Here is a 17944-nt window from a genome sequence, read left to right on the forward strand (position 1 = left end):
CAGGGGCTGATATGGCAGACTTTTAAAACAGATTTCGGAGATTGACAGTTGAAAGGCAGCACAAACCAGATCTTCCAGGGAATCCAGGTGTCCAAATTCGTGGACTTATGGGAAGAAGGTGCCAAACTGCCTTTGAGGATCTGGCAGCAGCAGGACATTACTCTGGTCTTCTCAGCTGCAGATTGCTAATGAGGCCTTTCCCTGTTCATTAGGTTATTGGCCACTAGGTGTCACAAATGCCCAGCTTCAACCCTGAGCAGAACCATCCAGCATCGTGTCCAGCATCCAATCCTGGTGGGTGAAGGCAGGGCAACCTGCACCCAGGAGCATGACTAGCAGAGAAAACTGCTCTGTATCGGTGCCTCCAGCTCTTCTAGCAGTCCCTTGCTCCTCATTTCCCTGAGGCGCATTCCATGGGAATGCTGTTCGGGGAGTTTAATGGGGGGGGGGGGAGACACGGTGGGACTGGAAGCTAAGGATGGGTCCTTTCTGCAGTGGCTAAGAAGCATGAAGGGAGGAGCCAGGGGCTTCTACTGGCACCTCTGGGACACTGGGTACCCCCAGCTCCCCTCATATTGCAAAGGAGGAACTCACCAGCTCTCTGTAAAGCGGGTCCAAGGTAAACCAGAGAGCCACAGCACACCTCTGACCTTTGGTAACTGCTTTCACCCCGTGGGGGTTCTCACCGCCTGACGAGAAGCTGATCATTCGCCCGCACTTGGGCTTGATAGAGGCCTGCAGGAAAACAGGCAACATGCTGACATTGTAATCACGGTGGCAAAGAGCCGTATGGCTATTTACACTGGTGACATCTGGGCTTCCAGTGGTCCAGGACCTTGGACCTCACTGGGTGTCCCTGCATCGCTCGGGACTTGGTGAGCTGCTCTGGAGGACATGCAGGACTCTGGACATGAGAGGACTGAGGCTCAGTGCTGCTGCACAGACACTGTGCAGGAAGGAGGTGGCAGTGTGGAGTCATTGCAAAACCCGCAGGTGACCACCTCTGGCAAAAATGGGCCATGGCATGACTGCAGGGAGGATCAGGCTAACCTTGGCACAGGCTTTGGAATTCCTCCTTCTTCTCTCTTCTGAGTCCACAAGGATCCTGCAGGACCTCACTGATCAAAGTGCCAATAAAACCAACCCTTAAGCACTGGTCTTAGGTAGACTCAATCTACCCTCCAGCATCTACAGGATGCCACAGCCCCAGTGTGGTGCCTAGACCCTYTGTTCAACTGCGGAGGGGAAGCCTGTCTTCCCACATGACCCCAGGCCAAGCACAGGGGCTAAGGCCTGAGCCATGTCCCTCTCAGGGACAGTCCGCAGTGGTGACATACTCTGAGAGGCCTAAGCCAGGTTAATCTTTTGCAATGTGTCTTATGGGAGAAAATGGCACAGCAGACACTATCTTCTGTCCCCGGGATGGACATAATCATCTCTGCAGACTGAGTTGCTGCAGTGAGGATGTTGAACATGGGCTGCCCTCACCTACTGCAGGGAGGAGGAAGAGTGACCTGACACCATGACACGAGGGGAGGATTTGGCTATCAGAGAAAGATGTCAGTGTGTATTACGGAGGCATTGGTATCACTTCATGTTTGGCCACAAGATGGGGTGGGAGCTCAGCGGTCCTTGAGGCAAGGAGGAATCTCAACCAGTGCCAGCCTCTRCCTGGGTTGTTTTTCAGTCAACCCACTGCTAGAGCAGAGGTGGTGCAAACGCCTTATCTGCAGCCCAGTTTACTGCAAGGTGCAGCCTCTGGGCAAGGAACAAGGTCTGTGCACCTCTGCCAGCAGACAGAAGGTTTTGTATGGGATGTCTGCAAGAAATGAGACACAGGATGCCCAGGAAAGCCATGTTCCCCCAGCATAAAGCCCAACACTCTTACAAACAGGCTGCAGAAGACCGTCACAGAAATTGCTTTGGAAATTAACTCCCACCATTCACTTCACAGCAGCTCGGCCAGGAAAGGCCACTGACTTACGGTTACAGTTTTGGCATCCATCTCAGTGAAAATGAACTCGCCTCCTTCGAAATCTGCATTCATGTACAGAAGGGCACTGGGGGAAGAAGCAGGATCCCAGTGAGGTAAGTAAAAGCAAGTGCTTAGGGCTGACCTCCCAACTATGTGACAGATCTCAGGTAGCTCCATGGAGATGGTGACTGTGGTGGCTGCTGGAGGGAAGATAGGGAAGATTCCCATTGCGGGAACTGGTCGAGGCCCACAGTACTATATGTGTTCAGCTCCTTCATGGCCTATGATGCCAGAAGGCACTGGGGATAGAAATGATCCCTCTATGTGTTATCAACCTAAAGGGGACAAACCTCTTTCCTTCCTGTCTCATCAGCTAGGACAATCTTGCCCAAACTGTCTCTGTTTTGGAGTCAAAGATGAGAATCAGCAGATCTCTCCTTGAGCAGGGGACAAATCTCAGAATGAACACAGATTCCCACCGGCTCTCATCCTCTTGTTTCTCACTGAAAGCATCACACAAGAGACCTGGTCCTGTGGGCCACATCTGGGAACTCCTGGCCCTAAAATACAGTAGAGCCTTTGCAGTTACATTCTAGCTTGAAGCTTAGCTTTTATGCTTGCTTGCACCAAAAATTATCTGCTGGATTGCATTTTGGCCGTCACTGGGAGCTTTAGGGTTTATAGTCTGTGGAGTGCACGGTCTGCCTGGCACATGTGCCCTTCAGTTGCTTGGATAAGATAGCTGGCTCCCCTGGAGAGGCAGCCGTGATCAGCCCCCCTTCCTACCTGTAATCCCGGAAGGTGTAGGCAGGAGGCTCCTTCCAGCACTCATTGGCCTCGGGGTCCAAGAGGCAGTTGTCAGCGTGGATGGGATGGCTCAGGTCGTTCCTCTTCTCCTGCTGGCCTAGGCAGGACCATGTGGAGGAAGGGGGAAGGAAAAGGGATGGGATGAGATGGAAATGCCTGGCTCTGTGAGCTTCGTCATAGGAGCTGAGCCTGCCCTGCCCCCACTTCAGGTGGTGTTCACAGGCGAGAGGAAGAGAGGAAGTGCTGGGGAGAAAAGGCAAAATCTGAGCACTCGGATTTGCACAGCTTTGCTCATTCCTTGCAGCAAGATTTGAGGAAAGAGAGATGGAGAGCTGGGGGGATGGAAAGGGTGCAGTGAGAGGAGAAAACAGAGGAGGGAGGAGAAAAGAGGGAGAGTTGGAGACACAAAGAACAAGAGATATCCCACGAAATGAACTTCTCTAGACAGCAATGTCCCCACTCTTTTCTTCCGAGAGAACAGTAACTTTGCCTGGCCCTTAGCTACCAGTTTAACCATCAGACAAAACAGAACTTCTCCCACACTTGGATCCCTGCTCATCACACCATAACACCACTTGGTGGGGCTGAACTGGTGGTAGGGCCTCTCCAAAGCAGTGACGCTCACCACATCTATAAGCACAGCAAACCCTATAGCTGAAAACCTCCCATCCTCCCACCTCCCTGTCAAGATTCTAGCCCCTTTCTGGAGCCTCTCACCAGACAGGGCCGTGCGGCACACCAAGTGTGTGTAGGAGAAGTACAGCGTGGAGTTCAGCATGAAGTAGGACTCGACGATCCTGCGAGCCTTCTCGCTGATGTCGTAGAAGAGGCGGGCGCTCTTCAGCGGGACACGACCCTCGTAGCCATACTGGGCAGGGAAAAGAGGCCGAGAGAGAAAATTAGAGCTGTGTGCTGGCTGGAAAGGAGGGCAGTGGAAGAAGAGGAGGGATGAAGCTGTACCTTGAGGGCTTTGAGGACAGTGGCTCCTTCAAATCTCTCATTTGGGGTATGAGGTGAGGTTTTGCCCCTGTAACCATCTCCAGCCAACATGATCCCCTGCCAGGAAAGACACAAACACAGCTGAGACACGAACTGATTTATCAGGAGAGGGGTAGCTGCAGTGGAAGTACCTGGGATCCTCTTCCCCAAATACCCCAGGGCCACATTCACCAGGAGAGGTGGAAGGGGTGGGAAGGCGCTGCAGCCCTCCATGAACTGGAGATTCTGGGAAACAGCTGCCCACCTCCAAACTGGGGATGTTCAGGTATCCTCTAGCCCCTCCCCAGGCCAAGGTGCTGATGGATGAGAAGGCTCCACCAGGCTTGTGGCTGAATACCCTTCAGGGTTATGTATAACACAGGGAAAAGAGCTATTTCTGTATGGGCTTTGTCCTTTCAGCTTTTTTTTTAGAATGGCCCAAGATGGGGCACCAGGTCCTGTTCAGGGGTTATGGGTGTGTTATGGGGATGAGTGTCTGACCACTCTCCATGGGCATTGGTTGCAAAGGTTCAGTGAGTGAGATGCAAGCCCAGAGGCCCCCGTGGACTGATCACAGCTCTAAACAGCCAAATGTGTGTGGGGCATCAGACACTCAACCCAAGTGACAGTCAGTTCCCCCACTCCAAGCCTTGACTACTCACACTGGCCACCCTGTGAAGCTCTTGGCACTGCTCCTCTGAGATGACGTTATCCAGCAGCACTCGCTGGGTGCCGTTCAGCTGTTGGGAGTTGTAGACAAACTTCACATCGCTGTAGAGAAGAGGACCCCCTGATGGAAAGAGAGATAAAAAATAATCTTGCTGAACATGATATGGCCTCATTGGCATCTTGCACCATGGCTGAGAGCCAGCTGAAGTCACCCGGGTGCGCTTCTAGGGAAACAGCTTTACAGCAGTGAAACTGAGAGCAGAATTTGGCCTTGCATCAACAACAAAAGAAACAGAAGCAATGGAAGCACCCGGAGGTGAAATCAATTTGCTGCGAGAGCATCAGCACTTTCCAGTCTCTCATCAGCTGCCTTGCAAATGCAGGGACCACATTCTATAAATGCCAAAACCCAATGGGATGCCACAATGGACACAGACACCGGTTAACCTGGCTCTCTTGCCCAGCAGCCAGCGTAAATGAAAGCTCAAGTTTCCATTGCCTTTGGTCTGTGTGAATTTTGCTGGCTTGGCATGCAGCACCACTGTCTGGAGTTGTCATCAGTGGTTGGTTTTTTTTTGTCTTCTATTTGTATAGAAAATCTGATGCCATGGTGAGCTCACAGCAAGCATCGTTTGTGCTCGATCCCGCTGGTAACGGAGAAGAGCAGGCTGGGAGTGGGAGAGTTGCAGGACCCCAAGGACCATCCTTCCCTCATGGCAAAGGAGCTGCCCCAAGGTCTAACCTGTGCCACTGCAACCCCTTGCTCTCTGCTATCGGCCTCCGAGTTGTCTCCCTCTCCCTGCCGGAAGCCAGTGGCTTCCATTTTGGTGGTCCCTTCTATTTGCTATAGGACGACTGAGCCTTGCCATGTGCCGAGGGGAACAGGCAAGGGGAAGAGAAAGATTAGCTCTTTAGAACCAGTCTGGATTGATCCCTGTCAAATCTGCCTGATCAGAAAAACATCGCAAGGCCACTAAATCACCGCCTCCTGAAGCCTCTTCCCCTCATCTTCTCAAAGACAGCATATAAAAGAAATGGCAACAACAAAAACTTAAACCAGATGTTTCAACAGGAGGAAGGTGAAATGCATCTAAGTCATGGGAAAAATTATCTKTTGTCACAAATCTGCAATAAGACAGAGGAAGCGGAGGCACAGAGCTCCTCTCACCATGTGGCACAATGAAACTTTTCTGTTACACTGCTTTTATAATTACTACCTTTCTTGTCTATTGCAGCAYATTTTGTATTTTTGGAAGGTCCCCTTGGCTGATGGAGGACACATAATCCTGAAGGAAGAGCCCCCCCCGCACTAGCCCACGAGTTTATTTCTGAAGAGTTATATTTCTTGGAAATGGAAAGCATGGGATGTCCCTCATGTCCGCTCTGTTGCTTGATAATAGCAYGTATTATAAATGGAGTCGGATCAGAGACAGAACCCTGAAATCCAGTCTTCTGGCACACTCCAACTCACATTGCAGCTTTCCAGCTTGGGTGTTGCTCTTCCCCAGATGCAGGAGAGTAGGCATGTAAAGGACTAATCTGGAAGAGATCACTCAGTACTTCTCCAGTTTCTWCTATTCCTCCCCAGGCATCAGCTACGGGCCAAAGCAGCATCTCAACTGCACCTTTGCGTGCACCCACTGTGGCCATTCTTAGGTTTGGAAGAATGGTTTGTCCTGCTTGTGTCTTTTGCTTTTTCAGAGCCCCATTGCTGGCAGGATATAACCTTCGGCTGCCAGGATCAAGTTATCAAAAGGGAATTTGCAAACGTCCAGAGAGCTTACAAGTTTCTGCTAACTGTGTCATAGAGCAACCTAGGGAAGAAACTCGTTCCCTTTGGGTTTTCCTTCTCTTTTCAGTCGGATGTACCAAAGTTCTGCTGTTTCATATACCACAGCATGTACTGTGCTGTTTAAGTCACAGCAGCCAGCGAACCTCATCGGGGTCAGCATACATGCAAAGAGAGGAGTGCTGCATTTGTGCGAATGAAATGATGAACAACGGATGGCTCAACACGCTTCACACTGTCTGTTTGTCTGCCTTGCAGCTACTCTGAGGACTGCGGCATCATTTTAGTTTCTCAATTGCTGGCCAGGCTCAGATACAAAAGACAAAGAAAGCACTGGAAATGGAAACTAGGTGTCCTGGCTCTCAAGTTCTGGTTCATTCAGTCTCTTCTTGTCACAGTATTAAAATGAGTTTGTCTTGGCCAATGTCCTGTCACTTAAATCTTGAATTTTTGACAACATGGTAGTATTTCCTAACACTGACTRCTCTGAATCCAGGTGAACCATGGGACCTAGCACTAGGACCAGACCTATTTTACTCTCCTGCAACCTCTGTTCCTTTCTGCTCTGTCATTAAGCCCAAATTTCACTGAGTCAAAACGTATCTGATGCATCAAAGTTGGACAATCTGTGGCCAATGTGTTCTGACTGCCCTTTTGATACAGCAGGGAAAGATGGGGAGGATTTAAAGYCAGTGCCATTTTCTTCCTGCCTGATGGCTTTTAAGAACCCAGAGCATATTCTGGGCTGTCTGGCACGTTATAACTGGGTGGTTTTTAACATTTCCCCAAACAGAAATTGCAGCGGGGGCGAGTTTATTTTGGAAGAGAAGCCCAGATCCAGGTCCGAGATCAAAGGAAGAAAGTAACGCAAAGGAGTAAGAGCCTGTGCAACCGATTAGTGCAGGAATGACCTGGGGACCTTGCAGGGGCTGCCCTGGGAGCTGTGGTGCAAACACTGGATCCTTGTATCACATCGTCAATATGTTCCTGGCTATGTTCCTCGGCTCCATTGGCCTCTAAACTCAACTGCAAAGGGATCAAGGAAATCCCAGTTCAAATCACACCACACACACACACACACAAGCACATGGAGAGACTGTGCTAAGGACTCATTTGCCTCCAGTGGGTCTGAGACACGCTCCTGAAGAGGTGCTCTGGTGTCAAACGCAGCATGCACCCCAGGGCTGAGCACAGTGGGAGACAGCAGCAAACTCACTGGCATTTATTTGGCTAAATGTACCAGAAAGGCACATTGTGTTCTAGCTCCTAAGGCAAAACCAGCATGAGAAGAGAACTGTTTCCCTTGTGTATGTTTCTGTGAAAAACACCCAAAGGAATTAGGAGTTCTTCAGACTTTTGGGAGTGAAGGTACTCGGGGAAAAGAGGAAGGGGGGGGGGAAGAGATAAGTACAGAAGAGGAGTACACAATGAAAATGGGTATTTCTTTTTTCTCTTTTGACCTTTTCTCCTCTTTCTGCAGTGAAAAGAGAAAAAAAAAAGACAATGAAGAGAAGCAGATGGATGGACAAATACCCAATTTTGTTTGTAGTTTCAGTTTTCTTTGCAAACCTGAAAAAAATTCTGCCTCAAAACCAAAATAAATACATAGACAGAAGGAAAAACAGAGAAAGACAAACTCCAAAATTATTTGGTTATAGAAGATAAACAGAGCAACAAATATAAAGCAACCAGCTCTTGGCTTAGCAAGCTGTTCAAGATCTTCCTATGATATTTTCCTATTTTACTTGTGTAGCTAGAGTAAGGGATAACAAGACTCTGAACAAGACACTGAACAGCTGGAGACAATTTGGGCCACGGAAAGCTGTGAAATTCCCCAAAAGGCGAGACTGTCCTTGATATTACAGGGACATTTCTTTGCCTGCTGGTGTGAAGCTGGCCCACTAGAGACACGAGAAACCTCCTCATTTGAGATCCTGCAGTTTTGCAGTAAGGAGTAGGCTTTGGAGTTTGGCAGCAACATAATTTTTCAAAATTGTTCTGGGGGAAATCTTGTCTATTAGTAGAAAATGTGATGGTATTTTCTGTGGCTGGAGAGAATGTGCTGAATCAGTCGAAATCTCTGCCGTCAGGCCTTAAAACCAAGCAGTTTGATGTAAACCAAGACATGAAATCAAAAGCCAGACTGCAGACAGAAATGCTTATTGAAATGGTGCAGTCCAGCATGTTTAGCAAAGCATCAGTACCAGAGTTCCCAAAGCCCAGTGCCTCCAGCATCAGTCCTTCTCCAGCCTGGACAAAAGGGAACATTTTAATCTTAAGAGCATCTGGGGGAAAGATTACTGTTGGTGCCACCTTCCCCTTGGTGATGAAGAACCAGCCTCCCAACTCTGTATTTCAGGGCTCAGTGCTGAGCAGCTCAGCAGGTTAGAAGAGCAGATCCAAGAGCACTATAGTGCTGGCAGGATCCACAGACCAACAAATGCTGCTGCAGGGTCAAATAGAGACTTCTCTGTTAAGCAAAACTGCAACGCCCCAGGTAGGTTTGGACCTCATTACTCAAGTGACGACTTTCTTATTATGGTGACTATGGTGGCAGTTTGTACTCTCTAGTAATAAAAGAAAACTTCTGGTTTTGGTAAAAAACTTTCATCAGACTTACCCTCCTTCAACTCTCGATCTGGTTTTGACACAGTTTTCTTTCCCAGGGACAGCCTGGGCCCATCCTCTGGTTCACTGCTAATACTTGATGGGACACTGAGGAGCAAGAGAAGAGGAACACCATGACTTCGGCAACTGGTCTCTAGTTCTAGGAACAATGCTGTTTTTGCACCCCCCTGGAAACCACTACACCAAAAAATGGACAAATTGGTACTTTGTATGAATGCCGCAACTACTCAAGTAGAAGCTCTTCCCTGTCCTGTTATAAAATGTTTTCTTGGAAATGGAAACAATGGTTTCCACCAGCAAAGCACAAACACCAACAAAAACTGAACAGCAACACTTGCYTCCCTGACCAAATTCCCTCTAGTTCATCACTGGTTCTGAGGCACTAGGCTAAAATAAGGTGCTTGTGGGAATATTTGTAATGGAAAGGCAAAGGGCCCTAATTCTATAGTGATGGTGTGCTGGGGTAGACATGGTAGCACCTCCTGAGAGGACAGGCTGGTATCTCCATCACAGACACATCCCTTTCACAGCCCCCATGGGTGCCTGCGAATCCCTGGGTACAGACAGCATGGTGGTGCCTTCAGGCAAGGACTCACCTGTGCTCATCCTGACGGGCTCCATACCGGTTCCAGTAGTTCTGCAGCAAGAGAGAGAGTTTGTGCTTTTTAAATTAATGATCAAATTCATCCCAGAAAGCTCCTGCAGGGTTTCCTTGCTCTGCCTCACACTGGGGGAAATCAGTCAATCTCTCTGGTCTGGATTCATTCCCTATGACTTTGGGCGCTTGCCTGGAGTGACCAAATGGAAAGATTACCCCAGACCTGAACTGGCRTCATACAGTGAGTACAGGGGGAACCCAGCATGATAGGGACACTCAGCTGGGCAGCTTGCCTGGCCTTCTCTGTCCCACCCCACCACCATAAAATGGGGGTGGCACTTGGAAGATGTCTCACTGGATTGATGGCTGAGAGACAGCCAGATGCCAAGGAGGGGATGGATGAAGCTGCGTCTGCCTCTCCTCCACCCTGGAACAGCTGCCTCGCTTGCCTTGCCAACACCATTTTCCTACAGGGAACAAACGGGGCCAAGACATAGCTCCTGAGTCACCAACACAGGGCTTGCTTTACAGCAAGGAGAGAGGGGGAAGCCATTGCTATAGCTGTAAACCCATAAACAGCCCTTGCAGTGACAGACACGGGCATTACCGGCTCTGTGTAGACGAATCCAAGGCCGGCTGCAGCCATCTGCAAGAGGTGAGATTCCAGCTTATGGCGCCTCAGCAGCATTTTAGCTTCCTGAAATGAGGAGGAGAAAGGGAGTTGCTATAAGTGTAGTTTTCACAAGAAACGGCAAACGTACCTCTGCTYAAACAGGGAATTGCTTTTCATGCATCACCTCAGACTCCTAGGAGATGAAGGATGCACCAGTTCCTAGATCATGCCTTAAATCAACCCTGGGGCACAAGGCTGCGCTGCTTGCTACATTACAGACCTCCTGTGTGGGCTGGGGAGGTGGTGAGCTCCTCAGTTATGAAGACCGAACGCCCAGAATACATGTGCATCATTACTGGAGAGAGTTGAGCACCCTGGAAAACCTCTCAATTTCTCAGTAAGATGCTGACTGGGGAAACCCCAGCTGCAGAGTTGGAGGCAGATTCGGGCTGTTGGGATACGGACCTTGGCTGAGCTGTGCCTCGGCTGTCTGTAACATGGAGCTAATAGCCCAGCCCTGTCTGGCAGGAACGGTGGGTGGGTTCAAACATTGCACTCTGTGAGGCACTCGGGTACTGTGGGACGGGGACCACAAAAGCAGAGCTAGCTGGAAATCTTCCAACAAAGATTTTTGTATGAAAAATATGTAACGAAATACTAGGTTTTCTCCTAGAAAATTACTTTGCAAAACAAAATTAATTGCGTTCTTTTACAGAAGATGTCAAAACATTGGAAACAGATTGAAATGTTTTTGTCAACTTCATTTTTTTCCTAGATTCACTTTGTGAGGAGAAATGATGATTGTTCTTGTTTTTTACCATTTCAGCACATGGTTTTCCTGGAAATCAAGAAATTTCCTAGGGAACAGAAAATCCAAATCCTGATGACCTCCCCTTACAGAGCGAAACGAATGAGTCTGAGCAGGGCTGTGATCAGATGAGAGGAACTTCTCATGTTCTGCATYGTGAGAAAGGCAGCCACAGAACCACGGATGAAAATTACCCTGAATGAAGAGGAAGTCTGTCCCACTGGGTGATTGAATAAATACTATTTGATTGTTTGACCCCAGCCTAACCTTGCTATGGCAATGCTGCTCCCTGCAGAACAGGCTGAACACTTAACTCTAAGCTATCTGTCAGTGACTCAAGCAGTAATGCTGACATCCAAAACTTCTCTTGGGAAAATACTTTCCAGCCTTCTCTGAATGGAGGTTCCCCTTGTGCTCAGTGTTTCATTACATTCCTCCTTCACATGCCTCCTCCAGAGCACTGAGAGAAAGGAAGGGTTTACGTTGTTCAGGTGCTCAGTCATCACCCACACTGCCCTTGCTTGGGCTTTGTTTAGCTAAAGTCCCAATTTAAAGAAGACCCTGCTCTCCAGTTTCTCGCTCACACCAGCCCCTCTGGATCTGCACTATTACAGTCTGCATTGCCAGCTAGTCCATCATCTTCACATCTGTTTTCAAAGTGGTCCCAAGATGGGAAAATTGCCAAGCTGCATTTATTTCCAGATGATGCTTCTGCACTGTGCTACCAAATGTTCTTACGTGACATTTGTTCTCACCTTTCTGGGCTTGATGGTGTCTGGATCCAGAGTACCTTCCAAAAGGCCCTCGTAATAACTTGCGTTCTCTAAGACATCTTCATCATCTGGGTGGAAGAGGAGGTAGGACTTGGCACACTCCAGAGCTTTTACATAGTCACCGACTGGAAGGGAACACAGCAGTTGTTAGGGGGCAGAGGAGTGCCCAGCACCGTCACCCCTTTGGCTGTGCCAGGAGGGTCACAGAGCACAGAGAGCAAGGAGGCAAGAAGGGAGGAGGAAGGAACCTGTGCAGTCATGCACAGGTCAGGGACTGAACCTGGGAGATGGCACCAGGCCCTAGACCCTGCAGACTTTTGGGGTGCAGAGCACAGCGAATGGGGAGCAGGTCTCGCGGTCCTCCCTGGGCTGTAGGGAGGAACCAGATCTGAAGTAAGCAGTGCCGGACTGGCATGTGGGTCACTGGGAGAGAGGCGTCCAGGGAGGAATGCCAGGCTCTCACCGCATCCTTAACCCGGCAGGTGCTGGAAGGCCCTGCTCTTCACAGAGGTAGGATATTGATGCTCTTTGGCAGCAAACTGCCTCTCTCATGTGCAGGATCTCTCAGGGCTCTCTGAGTTTTACCACCACATTAAACCTCTAATTTGGCAAAGGAGTAAAAAAGCTTGTACATCAGGCACGAAACCTTGCTGACTCCTCTGGCTTTATTCTCAGTGAGCTGATGAATGAAGAAGCTTTTGGTTTGAACAGCCACTTTGACTCCGACAAATTCTGCCCTTTTTGCTAATTTTCTCCTTTTCAGGGAACAATTCTTACCCTCAGCCTGTCTAAGATATTCGAATTCTGCCTACACTTTTTTTATTTATAGCAGAACATTAAAAACCATACAGTACCAGACAACTAGCAGTATTTTATAGCATTACCAACTCCCGCAACTTTATTGTGAATCTTAAAATATTTAGTAATTAGCCAAAAGCTCCAGCTTCTAGAGTCTTGGGATAAACTTGGGATAACTTGTATAACTGTTATATTCAACTTACACTATGTAAGAATGTGAACAGCCAAAATTTTAACATCAAAAGGCAAATGAAAGGATGCCAATATGCATGATTTATTTAAAGAAGAATCATATGATTTTTAAGCTAAAGTTTGAACTTGTAGAGCTTGACTGCTGATTCTTGAATATTTGATTCCAGCAATATAATACAAAAGCATTTTTATAAAAGTACTTAACCATGCATTTCACTCAACCTAAAAAGGAAAGTACTTTTGAACAGACAACTTTCAGTGCCCTTTGCTCCCTCTTTCAGATAGTGCCACTGCACCATGGCAGCACACACACCTCATGAGGAAATATTCTGATTCCCAAATAAAACAATTCCTCCTTGCACAAAATTCAGCAAGAGCTGTAAAGAGCAGAAAGACAGACTTTACCTCTGTAATAGGCAAACTGCAAGTAGTCATAATGGAGAGGAAGGAAATTTTCAATGGGCGAGATACGTCCTGAACGCGTGGCGAGTTCTCGGACGCAGTCGTGTTTGCACATCAGGACTTGCATGTAGTGATCTGCAAGGAAAAGAGGGATAAGACAGTCTGAAGTTGGAAGGATGGTGACAGTGATGAGACTAGGACAGAGGGAGACTAAGTTTCCCGGACTGAAGGACATGCGACTCAAAGGGTGGTGGCACCAAAGTGGGGGAGAAGAAAATTCCAGTGTTGAACTGTCTTTCTGTGTGTGTGGGTACGACTGGGAGACTCATCACTCTGCTGCTCTGGCTTGGCAGGCGACTGACAGCACCTATAGAAATAGCTCAGACTCTTTCTAAAAGCCAATGGAGAGGTGCAGTTGCATTTTTGGCCCCTTTCAGAAATGCCTTTCTCCTTCTGTCAACTGTAGAGGAAGTTTGAGCATTTTTTTTGTATTCCAGGAGCTGCTACTTCTGTGCTGAAACCATCCACACACTGTTGCTCTTCCCAGATGCGCTGGTGGGACTTTGCTGTTAAGTCCACGAGCCACACCAAAGGTGAGGGAACCCACACAGCAGCAGAGGTGCGAAGACAGGATGGCTGCCACATGAAAACTAATCCCACACCATCTCCCTTCAGCTCATCTTTAACCTCCTCCTTCCTGCAGCAACAAAGCTCGCAAGGGCAGAGTGTTGCAAGAGGGGCTGGGGGGTTAGTGCAGTTATTCAAGCACGGCTGAGCAGAGCGTGTGCACTGCTAGTTTGAAAGGTCTAAGGTGCAAAAGTTGGCAGCAAAATCCCTATGCTTGGTGCTTCTTAATGATGACAAATCTCCCGGGACAATGAAAGCACGTAGCAAACATTTGCCATCAGCAGGTTTTCTAATTGGAGGGAGTATGCAATATAGGCGTTGTATCAGCTGTGCGTTTTCTAAGCCAAAACTGACATCTRATTCCAGTTTGGAGCCTTTGCTGCAATGTACTTACAAATCTACTTTGCTTGCTCTCTCTCTGTACACCATTGAAGACTTCAGGAAACAAACACAGGCTTGAAAAAAACGTGCTCAGCTACCAAAGCATTTCTCAGAACTGCCAAAAAACCAGCCTGAGGAATTTGCACTGAGATCAAGTGGAAACTCAAAACAGTCCCCATTTTCTCTGAGCAGGTAGTCTGAGTGGACATCTGATTTACCGTACACATCCAGGATATGACACTATGGAAAGTGTGAAGGAAAGGGACATAAATAATTTTGCTTTAACTTAAACCAATCTAAGCATTCTAGACATGAAATGATCCATCATGGACAAGCACTGCTTTGTCTTGGTACTGTCAGGTCCTACAGAATATATATATGGGAATCAGTCACTGAAATGAACCTTTTCTGGGGTGGAGAGATGAGAGCATTTCAACCTTACGTAGTAGCACACCAAACTAGCTTGAGACTGAAAAGAGAACAAAGTTTTGGAGAAACTTAAACTCTATTTTCTCAGTGTGTTAAGAGTTTCCACTCCCTGCTGAAATATCTGGGCCAAGAGCCGTGGACCCAGGAGGAAACTCTGGTTTAAGTTATTCTGTAATGAACCACTCTCAGTTCCCTGTAGGAAAACAGTGATGCTGTGTGTCTTATCTCCCTCCTTCTGCCCTCACTTCCCTGTTTCCTTGGGTGCCTCAATGGACCTGGGGGTTGGAGTTGTTAGTCCCAAGCGTACGTGGCCAAGCCAAGTCACAGCCCTTGCAATGACAACTGGGCTCGCTCTTGTTCCCGTGTGATGTGCCAGGGAGGAAACCTCTGCACCATGACCATGTCTGTGCTCCACATTGTCCACGACAGAAGCATGGGGCTGCACTTGACTTGCACAGCACAGAAACAATTTACAGAGAGGCAGGAGATCAAAACCTGTTTGATGAGCAGCAGCTTTCAGCAAGAAGGAAGGTGGGTTTACTTCACCACTGAGGACTCTTCTCTTGGAGGGCTTGATATGGCCCTTGGTTTCCTGGTCATGGTTTTAAAACCATGCATGAGTCCCTGACAGTTACACTGGTGACAAAACCTGTCTGCAGGTCAGCCCTTGGAACACTTGTCATATTTTTTGGCATGGGTAAATATTAGAAACAAATTTTGCTCGTTTTGTTCCAAAGTGATTAAACCCCTTAAAGGCACCTTCCCTTTCTGTGTATTGGTGGTTTCCCATCTTGTTAGGTTCAGTTAGACCTCTTGTCTCTCTGCAAACACAATTATGCAAAAATGAAGAACAAWCTGCATTTGAGTGAAGCATTTTCCACAGGACAAGCAAAACTCAAAGAGCTTGATGGAACTCCAAGACCAACGGCAGATAAATAAGATTTTTGTTGCCAAATAAAACTTAATTTATTGCTATTCTTTCCCTCACCACTAAATAAATGTAATCTTATTTCTACTGAGAATGAATTGTTTTAATCCCCCCGGCTCAAAGCCACACAGCCACACATGAAAATCTGAAGATTACACAGCAATGTTCAACTCTCTCCAGGGACTTCAGTCAAGGTTGTAATTAGGTGGCTCTCCACAAATGAGAAATCCATCCTTTTGGATGGGGAGGATGCCTACGTTCTGAGTCTTTCTGGCAACTTTCCTGGCCACCTGGAGCACGGCCAAGAGAACTCTTCTGCTCTCTTCATATGTACAGAAAATTAGAGAGACTATAGATAGGGCCTGGTGATGCCTAGGTTCCACCAAGGTATATGCAACTGTGCACAGGGGTAAACAGGTAAACACAGAGAGACTATGCAATTCATGTTGAAGAACCTACAGTTCCATCTCTTACTGAAAGCTGCAAATGCTCCACACAACTGGAAGTCCAATTCCTCCAGTCCAGTTTCTGTTTAGGACCAAAATTAGATGTTCTAGTTCCCTGTTCTCTGTTCAGTGTATTTACATTTTCCAGCCTTACAAGTGCTTGCTGCAGGGGTACTAACAGCCGTGATGGAAGGAAAGACACTTGACCACATCCAGCCAAAGGCCCAAACTCAGTTATTAAAAGTATTGCAGGGCCAAGGGTGAGAACTCCTAAGATGCAAAAAGATCTCACCTGCAATAGCTTCGTAGAGGCCAGCCTTATATTCCAGGTATTCATGCTCCTCAAATCTCTGAGGCCCTTCACACATGATCTGGCACTCTTCATCCTCAGAGTAGTACTCTTTTAATGCGCGCTCCAAGAACTCAATAGCCAGCTCATACTCCTCCTTATCGTAGTGCCTTACCCCAGCACTGTAGTCCTCCTGTAAAGTAGGCAGGCAGAAGGCAAGACTAAGTGGGCTGCATTGCTCAGACCATAGTATCCTGCCTCTGCCAACAGCAGGTGCTTTTTGAAATAAAGTACAAGTGGGCAAGGACAGGTACTAACAGGCATAAATGGCTGCACCAAATGACATTTAAGCAYCAACGGACTTGTGGAGCAGTGGAACCTCATAAACCTGCCTAAATGCTCCTTTGAACTCCTCTGTACTTAGAGAATTCTCGATGCCACTGCTGGATTATGCATTGTGTGAAAAGAAAAAGACCAACCCACTCACCCCCCCAAAACACTACTCCATTTTAACCCTCCTGCCCAAATACTACATGGAATGACCCTAATTTTGAATGGCTCCTGAGCATACCAATGACACAGGATGAGTGAGAGAGGCTATCAGCTGACATGTAAAGCAAGGAAAAAGCCTGCACCTGGCCCAGGCAGATCTGATTCAGAATGCCCCCACATGAATGTCTCCATTACACCAAATGGTCCCTCTTGCTTCCTTATACCTTGTGAAATTTGAAGTAGGGATAGYCCTATCACCCACATAGCAAAACAGGCAGAAAAGCCAGTTCAATCAGCTTGTGCAACAAGAACTACTGGGGGAAGAAYCTTTCCACTGGCTTTGGTGGGTTTGAAGCCTGGCTTGTAACCTGGTGTCATGCCACTGCCTCTCCCTGCCCATGGAAAGAGAAACGTCTGTGTCTTGAAAACTCAAGAGAACAAGACCTTTGCTTCCAGGACCCCATTAGCCTTGTGCTGGCCCTTCAGTCTGGGCAGGTGGAAAAAGTTGTCACTCTCCTATTTTCACCCTTGCACCCTCAACAGCACAGTCGCTCATGTGCATATACCTTGCCCCGGCGGGAGGATCCAGCTCAAAGGAAATATGCATGAGCCAAGATCTGTCAATGAGTGCACATGAAGGTAATTAAGCATCCATCAAAGCTGACCACTGGTGGRTGTTCACAGCCACGGATGAACCAGGAGCACCCCGAACATAGGGAACGAGCTAGGGACATAGTCATCAAACATACAGCAGAGTGCCTTGAAAAAGCAGAAGCTGACTTAGCTCAAAGGAGASGTCTAAAAGGGAGAGTTTGCTTTGTGGTATTGTAATATGGACCTTGGCAAGAGCCTCCCCATTCACAAGAGATGCTCTCTTGGCCTCCTAAATCTCTTTTCTCCAGACTGCCTGACACTTAACCCYAGGCACCTCTTTAGCCCAGACTCACCATGTGTGGTTTGGCCTCTCGATCAATCAGGTTGACTTTCCCTGCCGTGGTTTTGTAATTCTCAATGTCCTGCTGTATTTCCATGTGCTCAGGGTTTGCCATGAAGAAAGTGTGAGCTGCATCTGCTGCCTCCTCCAGTTTGTTCAGCTGTAACAAAACAAGAAGGAAGAGCTGAGCTRGTGATGAAGGGCAGTGAAAACAGCCATTTATTCTGCACCTTCTACTTCTGCAGAACGGAAAAAGCCCTGATACATTACATCCTGTTTTATCCTAGACAGCTATCTGCTCACCAACCRTTTCAGGCCCCTGGATTTTCTCTTTGCCCTGTCAGCTTCAATCACATGAAGCAAAAGCACACAGTCCTAAGGCAAAACC

The 17944-nt window shown here is 47.8% G+C and overlaps 1 protein-coding gene across 1 annotated transcript in view; it reads right to left on the reverse strand.

Moving 5' to 3' along the window:
* P3H2 (prolyl 3-hydroxylase 2) overlaps positions 1-17944 on the reverse strand; it is an 86574-nt gene that overhangs the window by 842 nt on the left and 67788 nt on the right. Inside the window, exons 2-14 of the mRNA XM_026070944.1 lie at positions 17570-17716; positions 16134-16323; positions 13034-13165; positions 11621-11763; positions 10052-10141; positions 9443-9483; positions 8839-8933; positions 4423-4550; positions 3743-3838; positions 3500-3650; positions 2762-2879; positions 1985-2060; positions 595-735 (exon numbers count right to left, since the gene is read on the reverse strand). Of these exons, the coding sequence (XP_025926729.1) occupies positions 595-735; positions 1985-2060; positions 2762-2879; positions 3500-3650; positions 3743-3838; positions 4423-4550; positions 8839-8933; positions 9443-9483; positions 10052-10141; positions 11621-11763; positions 13034-13165; positions 16134-16323; positions 17570-17671 (1503 nt within the window). The 5' untranslated portion in view covers positions 17672-17716. The remainder of the gene's footprint in view (positions 1-594; positions 736-1984; positions 2061-2761; positions 2880-3499; positions 3651-3742; positions 3839-4422; positions 4551-8838; positions 8934-9442; positions 9484-10051; positions 10142-11620; positions 11764-13033; positions 13166-16133; positions 16324-17569; positions 17717-17944) is intronic.

The sequence above is a fragment of the Apteryx rowi genome, unplaced genomic scaffold, assembly GCF_003343035.1.
Source record: "Apteryx rowi isolate R43461 unplaced genomic scaffold, aptRow1 scaffold_32, whole genome shotgun sequence".
NCBI lineage: Eukaryota > Metazoa > Chordata > Aves > Apterygiformes > Apterygidae > Apteryx > Apteryx rowi.